This window comes from Phascolarctos cinereus, unplaced genomic scaffold, assembly GCF_003287225.1.
Source record: "Phascolarctos cinereus isolate Bilbo 61053 unplaced genomic scaffold, phaCin_HiC Scaffold_4;HRSCAF=312, whole genome shotgun sequence".
NCBI classification, from domain to species: Eukaryota; Metazoa; Chordata; class Mammalia; order Diprotodontia; family Phascolarctidae; genus Phascolarctos; species Phascolarctos cinereus.
The window spans coordinates 108,616,756-108,634,055 of NW_027555847.1; the positions used below are offsets into that span (position 1 = coordinate 108,616,756).

The window sequence follows — 17,300 nt, forward strand, 5'->3', positions numbered from 1 at the left end:
TATACAATAAAATAATCATAAAAATAAAAGTATTACTGAATTTATATTGACTTTTATCATCTATTCTCTAAGTTAACAGGTATTTATAAAACAGATACTTTTGTGGAGAGAGATATAATTATTTTTAATATTAAAAGAGTTCCTCTTTTCCAAAAACTGTTAGAAAGAATTGACATAGCCCACACCTATCAAGAACACCATATCATAGTCTGTGTCATATTATAAAGACCATTATAAATTGTCATCAAAGCCTGATGGTACTCTGGGGCCAAATTGTGACACAGCCCTGTTTGGCTAATCAGCTCCTCAAACTGTTAAACTCTTGAGTTAAAAAAGTAAAAGAAATTTGAACTCGTAATAAGAACAGTGTCAAAATGCGTAAGTGATGAAAGATTTCTATGAAGCTTGAAAGATGCTAAATTTGAAAAACAGATATTTTTAAATATCATGTTTCAATAGAGTGCCGGCCCTGAAGTCAAGAGGACCTGACTTCAAATCCGGCCTCAGATCAAACACTTGACACTTACTGGCTGTGTGACCCTGGGCAAGTCACTTAACCCCAACTGCCTAAAAGCAAAATAAATAAATGAACGAATGAATGAATGAATGAATGAATAAAGAAAGAAAGAAATGAAATGAAATGAAATGAAACGAAAAAATAAATGAATAAATGAATGAATGAGTGAATAAATAAATATTATGTTTCCTCTTCTGTTAATCTAGGCAGTTTATATTTTTTGTAAGCACTCTTCCATTTCACATAAATTGTTAAATTTATTGGCATATAATTAGGCAAAATAATTCCTAATAATTGCTTTAATTTCATCTTCATTAGTAGTATATTCACCTTTTTCATTTTTGACACTAATGATTTGATTTTCTTTACCCTTTTAATGAATCACATTAACCAATGGTCTATCTATAGTATTGATTTTTTCATAAAACCAACTATTAGTTTTATTTATCAATTTAATGGTTTTCTTACATTTAATTATATTGATCTCACCCTTAATTTTTAGGATTTCCAATTTGGTGTTTAATTGGGGATTTTTAATTTGTTTTTTTTTCTAGTTTGTTTAACTGCATGCCCAATTCACTGATCAGCTCTTTCTCTATTTTATTGATGTAAGCATTTAGAGATAAAAATTTTCTTCTGATTACTACTTTTGCTGAATCCCACAGGTTTTAGTATGCTGCCTCATTATTATCATTCCCTTTAATAAAATTATTTATTGTTTCTATGACTTATTCTTTAACCCACTCATTCTTTAAGATTAGGTTACTTAGGTGCCAATTAACTTTTAAAATATGTTTCCATGGTCCCTTATTAAACGTAATTTTTATTGCATTATGATCTGAAAAGGATGCATTTACTATTTCTGCTTTTCCGTATTTAACTGTAAAGTTTTATGCCCTAATATATGATCAGTTTTTATAAAGCCACCATGTACCACTGAGAAAAAGGTATATTTCTTTGTATTCCCAATCAGTTCTCTCCAGATCTAACATATCTAGTTTATCTAAGATTCTATTCATCTCCTTAACTTCTTTTTTTGTTGTTAAATTTACCTAGTTTTAAAGTCCTCCACTATTACAGTTTTAATATCTATTTCTACCTGTAATTCATTTAACTTTTCCTTTAAAAATATGGACGCTGTAGCATTTGGTACATATAAGTTTAGTATTGATATTACTTCATTATCAATGTACCTGTTATCATAATGTAGTTTCACTTTTTACCTCTTTTAATTAAATCTATTTTAGCTTTAACGTTGTCTGCAATCATGATTACTACACCTGTGGGGTTTTTTTTTGCATCAGCTGAAACATAATAAATTCTACTCCAGCCCTTTATTTTTACTCACTGTGTATCTCTCATTTTAAAAGGTGTTTCTTGTAAACAACATATTGTCAGATTCTGGTTTTTAACCCATTCTGCTATCCATTTCCATTTTATAGGTGAGTTCATACCATTCACATTCAAAGTTGTAATTACTAATTATGTATTTCCCTCCACCCTATTTTTCCTCACTGTTTATCCTTCTCTCCCTCTCTTTTTACCCTATCCCTCCTCAGATGTCTAATCTACTTTGACCACTGCCTCCCTAATCCGCACCCCTTCTAAGATTCCATTCCTTATCATACCCCCTTGCCCTCTTTATTTCTTAATGTGCATATCCTTCTAAGAATCCCTCTCTTACTCCATTCCCTTGACCTCCTATTTCTCTGTAAGTTAAAAAATTTTTTATACTTTTGAGATGTATGTTATTTGCTCTTTAACCCAGTTCTGAAGGTAATAAGGTTCTAGCACCATGTCTCACTGTCTCCTGCCTTCCACTTTAATAGTTCTTCCATTCACACTTCATTTGTATGAGATATTTGCTCCATTTTAGCTTTCTCTACACAATTATATTTTTCAAGATCATACAATCATACTCAACTCAATTCCAAGCCTTCTATCTATCTATCTATCTATCTATATCTATATATATATATATTCTTTCAAACTATCCTAGTAATAATAACATTTTTAAGAGTTGCAGATAATTTTTCCATATTAGAGGTAAATAGTTTGACCTTATTAAATCCATTATAACTGGTCTTTCATATTAACCTCTTATTTTTCTTGTGTGTCAAATTTTCTGCTTCATTCTGGTCTTCTCCTCATTGCTTTTTTCCCAAATTTTTCCTCAACTTCTCTTATTTGATTTTTAAAGTCCTTTTTAAGCTCTTCCAAGAACTCTTTTTGGCCTTATGCTAAGATAAGGTCAAAATGGGTACACAATTAAGACATAAAAGATGAAACTATAAGCAAACTAGGAGAACAAGGAATAGTTTACCTGTCAGATCTATGGAGAAGGGAAGCATTTATGAGCAGACAAGAGACAGAGAACATTATGAAATTCAAAATGGATAATTTTGACTACATTAAATTAAAAAGATTTTGTGCAAACAAAGCCAATGCAACCAAGATTAGAAGGGAAGCAGAAAGCTGGAAAACAATTTTTACAGCCAGTATCTCTGATAAAGGCCTCATTTCTAAAATATGCAGAGAACCAAGTCAAATTTATAAGAATATAAGTCATTCCCCAATTGATAAATGGTCAAAAGATATGAAGAGGCAATTTGAAGATGAAGAAATTAAAGCTCTCTATAGTTAGGTGAAAAAAATGCTCTAAATCACTACTGATTAGGGAAATGCAAATTAAAACAACTCTGAGGTACCACATCACACCTATCAGATTAGCTAACAGGACAAAACAGCAAAATGATATTTGTTGGAGAAGATGTGGGAAAATTGGAACGCTAATGCATTGTTGGTGGAGTTGTAAACTGATCCAATCATTCTGGAGAACAATTTCGAACTAGCCCAAAGGAATATAAAACTGTGCATACCCTTTGATCCAGCAATAGCACTGTTAGGACTATATCCCAAAGAGATCATGAAAAAGGGAAAAGGACCCAAATATACAAAAATATTTATAGCAGCAACTTTTGTGGTGGCCAACAATTGGAAATTGAGAGAATGTCCAACAATGGGGAATGGATGAACAAGTTGTGGAAATCCTAGCACAAAGGGGAGCCTAGAATTCTGCTGCTCTGAGCTAACACAGCTTTCCAGGAGATTGATAAGAATGGAGTCCAGCAGCAATCTACTCTTCTTCAGATCTAAACCCAGATCAGGATCTTGCAGAACTCAGACCAGAAGGCAGCAATAAAATTCTGCTCTAGATCAGACCACTTGAGGAGGACTGAAAGCTTACAGATCTCCAGCCTGGCCCTGTGATCCTAGAATAACACAAGAATAAATAACCCAAGAAAACAGCAACAGGACCAGCTTCAAATGAGAAGTGTGGCTGAGCTCAGGTTTATATCAAGTCAGAAAGTAGGCTGCAAGAATAAATAAAAAATAAAAAAAGAATACCATCATAAAGAGCTACTATAGTGGCAAGAAAGCTCAAGATACAAACCCAAAAGAATAAAATTACTCTAAAACATCTATAAGCAAAAGCTCAGAGAAAACCACAGCTTAGGCATAAACCTAACTAGAATTCCTGGGAGAGATGAAGTAAGAGGTTTTGGTTTTTTGTTGTTGTTGTTTTTTAAGTTTAAACAAAATTTTCTGAATGAAAACACTTGAGGAAAACATTGTGGGGGAAATGAGAGCTTATGGAAGAAATAATTGGAAAAGGAATTAACAGTATGGAACAAGAGATACAAACCTTGTCCAAACAACAAACTCCCCAAAAATTTGAATGGATCAAAAAGAAGCCAATGATTCCATGAGGCAACAAGAAATATTAAAACAAATTTAAAAGTCTAGAATAAAAAAAGAAGAAAATGTAAGGTATCTCATAGCAAAAAGAACTGACTTAGAAAACAAGTTGAGGAGTGAAAATTTAAGAATCACTGGACTATCAGAGTATCATGACCAAAAAAAGAACCTAGACGTCACATTTCAAGAAATCTTAACAGAAAAGTGCCCAGATCTCTTAAAACCATAGGGCAAAACAGAAATAGAAAGAATCCAGCAATCTCTTCCTGAAAAAAAAATCCTAAAATGAAAACTTCCAGAAACATTATAGCCAAAATCCTGAGCTTCTAGGTCAAAGAAAAAATACCACAAGTAGCCAGAAAGAAAGAATGCAAAAACTGAAGAGCCACAGCTAGGATCACCCATAATCTAGCAGCCATCATTATAAAAGGACAGAAGGCAAACGATATAGGCTTACATTATCCAGCAAAATTGAGTATAATGTCGGGGAGGCAGAAGGGGGGAGAGAGAGAGAGAGAGAGAGAGAGAGAGAGAGAGAGAGAGAGAGAGAGAGAGAGAGAGAGAGAGAGAGAGATGGTATGGAGACTGACTTTTAACAAAACAGAGGACTTTCAAGCATTCCTGATGAAAAGACCAGAGCTATGGAGAAATTTTGAAATTCAAACACAAGAGAAACATAAAAAGGTAAGACATGAATGAACAATGATAAAGGACTGAAGAAAGATAAACTGCTTACATTCAAATACAGGGAGATACATGTGTCCCCTCTGAACTCTACCATTATCAGGGCTCATAAAGTCCAATTAAACAAAGGACAGGAATGGTTCTGTTCTGATCTTAGGAAAAAATTGGAAAGAGAGAGGAAGAGGAATACAACAGAGAAGGGAGGGAGACAAAGGAAGATTACTAGAAATTATCTCATATAATCACGGTTACAAGTAGACATCCTTACAAACAAGAAGGAAGGGGTGAAGGAGAGCAGCTGACACTTGAATGTCACTCTCATTTGAACTGGTCAAAAGAAAGAATACATGTATACAAACATATACCCATGCTTATGTAGTTACAGTTGGGAAGAGATATACATTTCACTCAATAGAAGAGAAAGAGAAAAGTAGGAAAGGAGACTTGAGAAAGGGTGGACTACAGGAAGGATTAGTTCTAAGCAAAATGAATCCTAAGGATGTACAAAAATGTTTATAGTTCTTTTTTGAAGTGGCAAAGAATGAAAATCTGAAGGAATGCCCAAAAATTGAGGAATACATGAACAAGTTATGGTATCTAAATGTGATGGAATATTATCGTGGTGAACTCTTATTAGCATAATGACCAACCAGGATTCCAAAGGACTAATGATGAAATATGCTGTCCATCTCCTGCTAAAGAGATGAAGGAGTCAGAATGCAGATATTTTTTAGAACATGGATAATGTGTAAATGTTATGACTCACTATATATATGTTTGTAATGGTTTTGGTTTTCTTGTATTCTCAATGGGAGGGAAGACGGTTTAGGATAGAAGGGTAAAAAGGTGAATCTTGGCTGATTTAAAAAAAAAAATTAGCATGTAGGGGGCAGCTAGGTAGAGCAGTGGATAGAGCACTGGCCTTGGAGTCAGGAGGACCAGAGCTCAAATCCAGCCTCAGATCAAACACCTGACACTTACTAGCTGTGTGACCCTGTCACTTAACCCCAAATGCCTAAAAATAAAAATGTTTAAAATTTTTTTTTCTAAAATGAGTATGTGTATATGTAAAAATCTTTGACTCGTGATGAAACATAATGCTCTCAGACTGAGACACATTTTTTTCAGACATGACCAATGAGAAATTTGTTTTGCTTGACCATACATGTTTGTACAAATAATTTTATTTTTCTTGCTTTCTCATTAGTGGGTGGAGTGAGGGAAGTGGGAGGAAGAAATGGTTCATCTTTTTTTTTTTAAATAAAAATTGAATTTAAAAAAATACTGCTACCTCATTAAAAAGCAAGAAAATATCATCATGACATATGGTCATAAGAATGTTAATATGGTAAACTAATTCTAATATCTAATAAGCCTAACTTAAAAAGAAAAATGATGGAAAAGTTAAGAGGCTTTGCTTTGTTTGAAAAGTTCAAGTTGTTAAAATAATCAATCTACAAATGTATGTCTTAATCTAAATTATTCTGAGATATGTCTGCCACACAGTAACAAAGCACTGTATACTCCTCAAAAATACAAATAATGCAAATTAATTGAAGATTATTTTTTCTACTTGATAAATTTTACTTGCTTGTTTTTGTGGTTGTAACTAAAATTTTATATAATATTTTTGTACCATTAATATTACTTTTTAAAGCCAGTTTACAACAATTTTACAACCTTAATATATGCTTCAAGGTAATATTATTGTGATCCAAATTTGTAAAGTCTCTAGAAGAAAAGTTTTCAAGCTATTTAACGTCATATACCCAATATGGCTGCTTTTAACATTACTGTTAAGTATTTAAAGCATATGCTCACTTTCTTCCTGCCTTAATTTATAATATTCATATTTTAAATTGTGTGACTTATAAACAAAATCATATTAGCTGACAAAGTAAATATGATTAATAACATTGTGACAGGACCACTGTTTTCCACACACAACCTCCCTGACACAGCTTCCTCCCCAACACAGCTTCCTCCCCCATAGAACCTAACTGAGCTCAGCTTTCCTGACCCAACTTTCTAGTCTGGAGGCATAAAAAAGACCAGGCATGTGAAGTCAGGGCCTCTCAGGCTTGGTGAGTCACCATACCCTGATGACCTACTGACCAGATAGTCTCTAGAGAGAGACAAGTGGGGCTGTGTCCAGAGAAACTACATGCCACTGCAGCTTTGCTGTATATCTGTGCTGTGTTAAAGAAAGGGAAAATTACTGCTTTGTTAAATGTTCAGGGACTTGGCAATGCCTCATTTTGTCTCAATCTTGAACCTGAACTAAAAGGGTGCTGTTTTTAGAGCTGTACCTACAACTAATGTGACCTTGAAGACTCATTATAATTGGTTCTTTTCAGAGGCATTCATCATGCTCCAAATCATTTAACATCTCTTTTTTTAGCATGAAGTCACTCTGCATTAAAAAAAAAACATATGTTTTGCAAAGGGAAATCTAATCACCATTTCAAAGAAATGCTAGACGACTGAATAATTATACAGTCACTAATCAAAGATTAACATTTACAATATTAAAAACGTGTTACTAATTTTGTATATAATGTTGTATACTTTCAATTATTACTTTAATACTTCAAGTGATGTTCAGTCAACAATCCAGTTATTCCTTCCACCAGTATATCCCATGTCATTTTAGCCCTCATGATTCTCATCCATGCTGTTCCACATGTCCTCCATAGAAGGCTTATCAAAATGCTAGAAGACTTCTTTTAAGTCTTTTTACATTTCAAAAGTACCTACACAACATTCTGGTTGTCCATCTGCCCCTCCTTGTTTTCCTGACTGGCCTTATTCCTTTTCTCATCACACTTCTTCAATGATATCCCTTCTGTCTGTCATTTCTTGAGGATAGTTTTTTCCTATATGGATTGTTAGGCCATTCTTTTTGGAATAATCACTCATCTTACTGAACAGGACATGTTGTGTTCTAGGACTTGATACAAATGGCATAACATAATCTACAAAAAGGAACATCTGGAGGACATCACCATCTATGATGAATGCCTCTTCCATCTGAACTTTGAACAAACATAAGGTTAAACATGATACAGTGGAGAGATCCCAGACAAATTCCAATTCTTCTACTTACTACCAGTGTGACTTGACTTCTCTATGTCACAGTTTCCTCATCTACAAGTTAAGGAATTTAGAATAAGAAACTACTAAGGTCCCTTCCAGCTCTCAGTTTATGACCCACCAGGAGCATGGCACACACCTTGAGCCACAAGTTCTTTTCATTCTGTGCATCACTTAATAACTGAAGGGCACTGAACAAAAAATCCTACATAATTTAACATATAGATGAGATTTTTTGTTGAAGAAAAAGCCTTTAAGACTACATTTTATCTTCCTAGTCAAATCCATTCCTGTTATCAATCAATAGAACAGAAGCTTATATTCTAAGCACCTTTCAGTCAGTGACTGGTTTACATGAAACTACATGTTCTCTTTTCTTATTTTCATTGATACCCTCAATACAAATGAACAACATTCCCTTAAAGATGAAAAGGTAGGAATATGGTTCAGAAGCTCAATTGCCTTTTTTGAGTTTTAATATCAGCCTTGACAAATTTCCAATTGTTGAATATCTTCTGTTCCCTAGGATATATCAGAAGATAATCTTTGAATATTTTCAAGATTATATGACCTCCAACATGGATTTCTTTAGCATGGCCTGGGTCTGATCCAGGTACTCTTCCTAATTTTGTTTTCCATCATGGCAAAAAGACCAAATTTGTGGTAAACAGGCAGATTGTTTAAGTTTATTTTTCAAATTCATTGTCTATTCAGAGCAATGGATTCCAAAGTGTCAATGTATATAATGGCATAATGATACATTAAGCAGGCTTTAGAGGTCAGGAACAAGAAAAGAGGAGGAGAAGATTTCAAGAATATAACTGGTATTTACCCTGGGGTCCATAATCCTGGGGACAGGACCCAAAGCAGAAGGGATTGAGACAGAATTATACAATTCATCTGTCCAGATGTGATAACTGCATGCATGGCAGTGAATGGGAGAATCTGAAAAGTCAAGAGGCCCATTTAAGAGACACCAAAGAAAAGACAGATAACGGCCTGGGTAACTGAAAAAATAAGTTTTGCCAACTATGCAAGTTTGTACATCACAGATTTTTCTTTAGGCCTTTCTCATCTCTAATAAAGGAAAAAAATGCTTTGTGCCCTAAATTGGACTATGCTCAGCACTTGGAATATACAACAGGTAAGGAAATTTTAGATAAAGGTAAAGAATTACTTATCTAGCATACTTCCTAAGCATCCTTTCCACTTACATGTATAGTACGTCATAAACGAAACATAAGATCCACATGTTAATGACAATAAAAACAGATTATGGAAATGTTAACAAACTTCTTCTTTTTCAGACTTTTTCTTATCCTCTGATCAGTTTCATCCAAGAATGCTTCTTGGAAGGATATGCCTTAAGTGAGTCTCACACCACCCTTCCTACAAACTTCACTTTCACTGTACTAGCAATTTTAAGATACTGCTCAGGTCAGCTAAGTGGCACTGTGGAGAGAGCACTGGCCCTGGAGTCAGGAGGACCTGAGTTCAAATGCAGCCTCAGTCACATACTACATATGTGACCCTGGGCAAGTTATTTAACCCAGATTGCCTCAAAAAAAAAACTGCTCATAATTGCCCACCATTTTCCTCTATAGTGTTTTACAAAGGAGTCTGAGTTCTAAACTATTATTGCTCTTCGTAATTACTCCTTTTTACTTGACAAAGATATCAAGTGTTTACTAGCTTAGCCAATTTTAGGGATCTCTTGGCCTCTTCTTTGTAAAGTTTTGCAATAACAAAGCAGATACCCATCAATAAAAGAATGGTTAAACAGACAGTGGTACATGAATGTAATGGATTATGACTGTGATATAAGAAAGAATATGATAAATATAATGAAGCATGGAAAGATTTACATGAACTGATGTAAACAAAGACAAAAAATATATACACAAAGACTAAAAAATATAAATGGAAAGGACAACCATCACAAAACTGAAACTAATTGCTGCAGAATAACAAAGAATAAGTATGACCTTAAAGAAGAGATAAGAAAGAGCAGCAGACCCAAGATGGTGGCCACCAGGAGTCTGGTGAAGGAGCTGGAAGAAATCTACAAATGTGAAATGAAAAACCTCTGTAATTCTTAGTTAATGAAACTAATTTACTGACTTGGCAATGCTTTATTATTCCTAACAACCTTCCATAAGACAATGGAACATTCAGAATCAAAATCAACTTTCCAGCAGAGTATTCATTCTAACCACAGAAGATCACATTTAAAACAAAGATTTACCACCCTAACATGGATGAAAAAGGGCAGGTCTGTCTGCCAGTAATTAGCACTGAAAACTGGAAAACATCAACCAAAAATGAGCAAGTCATGCAGTCCCTCATAGCACTGGTGAAAAATCCCCATCTTTAGTCGCCCTTCAAGCTGACATAACTGAAAAACACTCTAAGGATCACAAAACGAAGAGTTGACAAAGAAATGTGGGGAAAAGCAACATATGGACTAAATATTTTGTCATCGATTCCAACCAGGGCAAATAGAGACCCACAGCAGTGCATTTCTAACACCCCACAACCAAGACTCTTTGGAAAATTAACAGATGTTACCTCCTGACATTAATTTGTGGTAGTTACTAACTTTGTATAATTTTCTTAATCAAAAGTGTTCTAGGTAAACCTGTAAAGAAAGGATTAACAATTTAAGGTGTTCTAGTTCTACTATCTTTGTTTTTAAAAAAATCACTGCTTCACAGTTTCAGAAGCTGAGACCTTTGCCCCTTACTCCAAAAGAATGTGGGTCCCATTTGTTTGAGGGGGGAATGATGGGGTTGGGATCTGGGCCCTGGAAAGGAAAAACCATGGCCAAATCTCTGGCATCTGCCTGAGGCTATAACCCCATCAATTGGCCACTGCTGGGATTCTTATAATATAGCCACGCTGGAATTCTTATAATCTAGCCACGGCTTAGATTCTTATAATCTAGCCTTTGATCAGATTCTTATAATCGAGCCAACAGCTTACTAATGTTTAGACTCCTTAAGATCTGGCCCAATATGACAGATGTTCTAATAAACCTTGTCTTTCGCTGAAAGAAGGCTCGGGTCAAATTCTTCCACTCAGGACCTGCGTATTGTGATTTTGGGGTCCCAGCACCCTGAACCCCTAAACTGCATCACAACTATTCTGGAGAGCAATTTGGAACTATGCCCAAAGGGCTATAAAAATGTGCATACTTTTTGACCCAGCAATACCACCTCTAGGTCTGTATTCCAAAGAGATCATAAAAATAGGATAAGGACCCACATGTACAAAAATATTTATAGTAGCTCTTTTTGTGGCAGCAAAGAATTGGAAATTGAGGGGATGCCCATCAGTTGGGGAATGGCTGAACAAGTTGTGGTACATGAATGTAATGGAATATTATTGTGCTATAAGAAATGGTGAGCAGGCAGACTTCAGAAAAACCTGGAAAGACTTATATGAACTGATGCTGAGTGAAGTGAGCAGAGCCAGAAGAAAATTGTACACAGTAACAGCCACATTGTGTGATGACTAACTAATTTTGATAGACTTATCTCTTCTTAGCAATGCAAACAACTAAGACAACTCCAAAAGACTCATGATAGAAAATGCTACCCACATCCAGAAAAGGAACTATGGCATCTGAATGCAGTTTGAAACTTATTATTGACTCTATCTTTTTTTTCTTTCTCATAGTTTCTCCCATTGGTTCTAACTCTTCTTTATACCATGACTAATATGAAACTAGGTTTAATATGAATGTATATGTTGAGTCTATCTCAAATTGCCCCAAAAGGGGCAGGGGAAGGGGAGGGATGGGGAGAAAATCTGGAACTCAAAATCTTATGGAAGTGAATGTTGAAAACTAAAAATAAATTTTGAAGAAAAGATAAAAAGGAGACAGCTAGGTGGCAAAGTAGATAGAGGATTCAGGAAGACCTGAGTTCAAATCAGGTCTCAGACACTTGACACTTACTAGCTGTGTGACCCTGGGCAAATCACTTCACCCTATTGCCTCGGGAGAAAAAAAAAGATTAAAAAAAAAATAAAAAATAAAAAGCATTCTTTGCTATATGGGATGGCTCTCTCTAAGAGGAAAAACAGAGAAGAGGGATACCAGGAGAAATTCTAGCAATGTAAAAACAAAAAGACATCAACAAAAATTTATTTTTAAAAAAAGTTAGCAGTCAATGGTTGACAGTCACGATCATTTCCTTTTTCTCATTTCCCATTTTTTAGCATCAAGGCTTATCTGAATAGATGAAGTTTAAGGCGCAGAAATGTACAGAGTCATCGCCTCTGTGGGCTTTCTTTGCAATTGATGTTTACGTTAACCTTTGCTCATACTAGTCAAAGGTTTACTAAACACAGATGATTCTTAAATCAGTGCCATACAACAACTGTATGTTGAAACACTACTTTACATTACAAATATATTATCCCCAAAATGCTGTTATTAGAAGCAACATTTTCTAAGTCTAAAAACACAAACTAAACTCTATTAATCTCTATCTTAATTACCAGTGCCACAATCCGACTCCAAACTACCTCTCCAGTCTTACTTTACATTATTCCCTTTCACGCAATCCACATTCCAATCACACTGCATAACTTCCTAAATGTTATCTATATTTACTCATGAGAATTTAACCTAACTACTCATACAAGAAAAATCAAGGGTATAAAGAATGCCTAAATGTCCAAACCGTGCAATGCATTTGAATGAAGAGCCCATGCAATGGGTTCATCTTGGACAGGTATTACAGAGAGGCAACGTACTAGACACAGAAATAAATAGAATTTAACAGGCTGGACTGCATCTGAGAAACTATTAAGTACTTTTAATGATCTTTAGCTCCCCCCCCAAAAAAAGGCCCTTTTAAAAAATACATTCTTTTGATGATGTTACATAGCTATGAAGGATTGAACCCTAGAGTATCTGAAGAATAAAAATTGTAGGTCAATCAAAGGGAAAGAGAGGTAAAATAGACATAAATGGGTCACAGCATATCACCAATGAAGAACTATACAAGAAAAGAGGCATAAAATTTTCTATCAAAAAAAAGTTTGACCAAAAATGGCAAAGAACTAGTCATGTGGTAAGAATAAGGAATAAGTGGTAGACAGCCCATGTGCTCCTGATAGCCACATAATGTCACGAGATCAAGAGGAAGGACCCCAGTAGAAGGTTTAAAAGCAAATATGGACAAGAGATTCAGTGAATGAGAAAGAGTGAATGTGCTGCAATCTGCATTGCTGGAGGAAGTGCTTTCATCACCCAATGAGATTCATGAGAACCCCATTTAGATTTAGAATGAAAGGACCTACAATGCTATCCAGTCAGACCTCCTCATTTTATAGGTAAGGAACTGGAGGTCCAGAAAGGTTAAGCAACTCATCCAAGACCATAAAGGTACAAAGTGCCAGGATTTCAATATGGATTCAATTCAATAAGAATTTATAAAGCACCTACTACATGCCAGATACTCAGGATACAAAGACAAAAATAAAACACTCCCTGCCTTCAGGGAGTTCATATCCTATTGGGAGGTAACAATATGTACACAGAAAATTAAACAGAAAATATAACAAAGTAATTTCAATATGAAGGAAACTAGTAACCGGGGGCAGTAGGATAGGCTTCTAAGCTTTGAAGGATGCTAGGGAATTGATAACACAGGTGAGGAGATTACAAATACATGAAAATACTCAAATTAAAAGTGACAAATAGGAAGAATACAAAGAAATACATTTCAACTCCTCTGTAGTGATGTAAAGTGAAGGGAAAAAAAACAAAATAATATGCACACCGAACCTACAACTGGCTTGGGAAACAAAGGCTTAAGGAAATCATTATTCATTCATCTTTTATTTGTTTATTCTCCCTAGATTTTAATCATAACTTTCATTTTCCTCATATTCAATTTTTCTTTCAAAAAGTGGGCTACTATTTCTACAAATATTTAAATGACAGTAGCAAATTAACATGATGTAAAATTAAATACATTGAAAAATCAAATCCTAGGCTTCATATTGAATGAATATACTAGATTCCATGTCATCACTTCAAGAAACTATTTCCACAATATAACAATTAATTCCAAGTATTCTTCCTATTTCCATCCTAAACTGTTCTTTGAGTACTCACCAATATATAAAACCTACCTGGGCATTGTGGCTAGTTGTTATTTCTAATTTTTCTTTTTTTGCTCGATGAAGTTTCTTTCTCAGATCTGTAATGAAATCCAAATCTGACTCACTGCTTCTATGCATTTCTTTTAAGTCAATAGCAGTATTCTTTAACCTGTTAAATGAAATTATAAAATATAATTGTGGTATTTAAACTTCCCAATAATTTTGTTACATTTGCATGAGACACACATTTAATTTAAATTAAGAGCATTTCATCTCATAAAGAGAAGGAAAAGTTAACAAAAGAAAGAAAGTTTTTTCCAATATATGATAGGGAAAATGCTAAGTTCCCTGGGAAACACACAGGCTTTAAGTGGTAGTATAAAATATCTCTAGCTTTGGCCACTTCTCTTGTACTCTTAATATTCTCTTAATCCTCTAAGGGCAAAATAACCTCAAAGCTCTACTACCATAAATTTTTCCAAGTGAAGAATGGTTTCCAAGAGTACAGCTTACGGCATTTCAAACCTCTAAATCCTAGACTCCACATCATCATTTTCAGAAATATATTTCAGAAACTTCCAGGGGATCTCCCTACTTATTAAATTATTCTTTGAGCAAACCCACCAACGCATAATTTTTATATTTGTTTTGCATATTAATTTGAAGTACTCAAAATGCTATGACTTTATTATGTAAAATGGAAAATCCAATTTGTCTTCAGAACGCTATATCCAGTAAAGCTCTCCTCCTCCATCCTTGACACAATAATATTTAATTGTAAAGAGGTGGTTACCATGGCAACACATCCATTAAGCAAAAATTCATCCCAATTTCAGATGTAGTACCAATTATAAAACAAGAGGCTTTTATGCATTGGCCTTGCAAATCCAAATATATATAATGATAGTATAGGTATTCACATAAGGGCATTTTATAACTCCTTTATAAAAATAGGGGTATGCTAGCAAATGTCCAGTTAACAGAGAGTAAACTTACTAATATAATGATAAATGTAACTTCCATTTCTTTAGCACCTTAGCACATCTTCATCCATTCAACAAATATTTACCAAACAACTGTGCCAAAGCATTAGGTGATGAAATGAAAATGTAAAAAATGATCACTGTCTTCCAGAAACCTACCATCTATTGGGGAACAAGATATGACATATAATAACCTAAAAGAAGAGATAAAAAAAACTACAAAAAGCACATGAATGAGTCCCCAGTATATAGCAATCTAGGACTACACAACACAGGGATAATAAACCTTTTAACGCCCCGTGAGAGCCGTAAGTTGTTAGAACAAAAATTGATGCTCAAACCTGGATTATAAAAAAATAAACATTTTTTTAAAATACCCTGGGTTATTTAGGAAAGATTCAACTAAATTCAGTATGCTTTTTTTTAAGAACACAGAAAAGTATGCAACGTATTTGAAAAAGATGACCTTTAAAAAGTTTCTAAGTTTTAGATGGTTCTACTACCTATTATACTTGTGATCCTGCACAAGTCATCTTCCCTTTCTGTCAGGTTGGTCCCTTTAAGGTCCCTTCTAGCTCTAAATTCTATGAGCCTAGGAACTTAAAAGGATAAGCTTCAGCAATCAAAATTTTTTTTATTATGTGAGACAGCAGATTCATTTCCCATACCAAATAATTATGCAGAGCAGCTGATTTCTTGACCTTGCCAAATAAAGTAATATTATAATAATCATATTTTTCTAAAAATCATGAAATTCTTCCCCCCACTACATGGAAACATGATTTTTTTAAATGTTCAAATTTTTTAAATCCCACAGGTGAATATTGTAATGATCTACTTAAGGTCTGAGATCCAGTCAACTACGACATCGTTTTTCATTGCATATCTGGAAAGAGCACAACCAAATTTAAACGCAAGAATGCTTTTAATACAGATGAAGTAAAACCATAACATTTTTTTGAAATAAATAACCATAACATGTTCTCTTCTTCCATATGTCCATTTGTGTCCTGAGTAATTCAGTGTATTGCTTCTCAATATACAAATATTCTAATATTTGTATTTGCAAACATTTGACAACCTGGTTCATTTTATCAAATCAGAAGGCAAAACATTCATTTGTATAGAGCATGCTATATTCAAAATGAACTATATTATAAAGCTAAATTTTCCAAGAAATAAAAGTAACATTCAATATAAACCTTGAAAATTCAACATCAAAAGTCAAAGAATACAGGGAAGAAAAGATCTGAAACAAGTGAATTCAGGAGGCAGTGTTAAGAAAGATAAGGTTATATTATATTAGGTTGAGATGCATTGGAGCTTTGGAGATACATATCATGGAAATATTTTCACATACAGCATATATAACAGACAAAGAAATGCTGAAAATGTGATATCTGTTTTAAGATGGCAATTACTAGATGGTTATCCACAGAAGGGAAGAAAGTTACTTAAGAGGCATGGTTCGTCTCTATTTGAGTAACGTTCCATAAAATCATAGGGTATCGGTTAGAGGCCATATAATTCAACCCCATCAATATAATTTTGAATGTGAAATTCAACTAACATGCATTTATTAAATACCTACTTAGTAGTACAGTGTTAGGTGCTAAAGATACAAGTACAAAAAAGAAGTCACATTTCTTAAGGAACTTTAACATACAAATGGAAAACATTGGATTTGATATTTCTAAAAGGAATGAATTGATAGAATTGAAAAGGTTATTTAACAGTAAAAGTACCTAGGCTCATTGGACCATAGATTTAAATGAGGAAGAGACCTTAGAGGCCACAGGAACCCTTTTGATCCACACCTCCTAATGTAATCTAACATCCTCAGCCAAAAAAGACAAAAGGAGATATAAATCTGATTAAACTATCTCTTGTATGCATTAATAGAGTTTCATTTGAATTAAGAAACTCATCTTTCAAAATGTAATTACCCTTGTAAAAGTTGTTTACCATAAGTCACTGAAGTCTGAGTATTAATTAATACATTTAGAGGTAAAAATAGTGGAGCTTGATGTGGTGGTCAAAAGAGAATCCAGTATAAATATGGCTTCCAACAAGTCATTAACCTTCAACTTCCTCCTCCTCTGCAAAATAAGGATAATAATTCTTAGAGAATTAGAGAACCTACTTTC

General features: G+C 34.2%; 1 protein-coding gene across 5 annotated transcripts in view; it reads right to left on the reverse strand.

Moving 5' to 3' along the window:
• Positions 1 to 17,300, reverse strand: part of CCDC171 (coiled-coil domain containing 171) — a 501,148-nt gene that overhangs the window by 470,718 nt on the left and 13,130 nt on the right. For all 5 annotated transcript variants that reach the window (XM_020969724.2, XM_020969718.2, XM_020969719.2 and 2 more), the window contains exon 3: positions 14,201 to 14,339. In XM_020969724.2, coding sequence (XP_020825383.1) covers positions 14,201 to 14,339 — 139 coding nt within the window. The remainder of the gene's footprint in view (positions 1 to 14,200; positions 14,340 to 17,300) is intronic.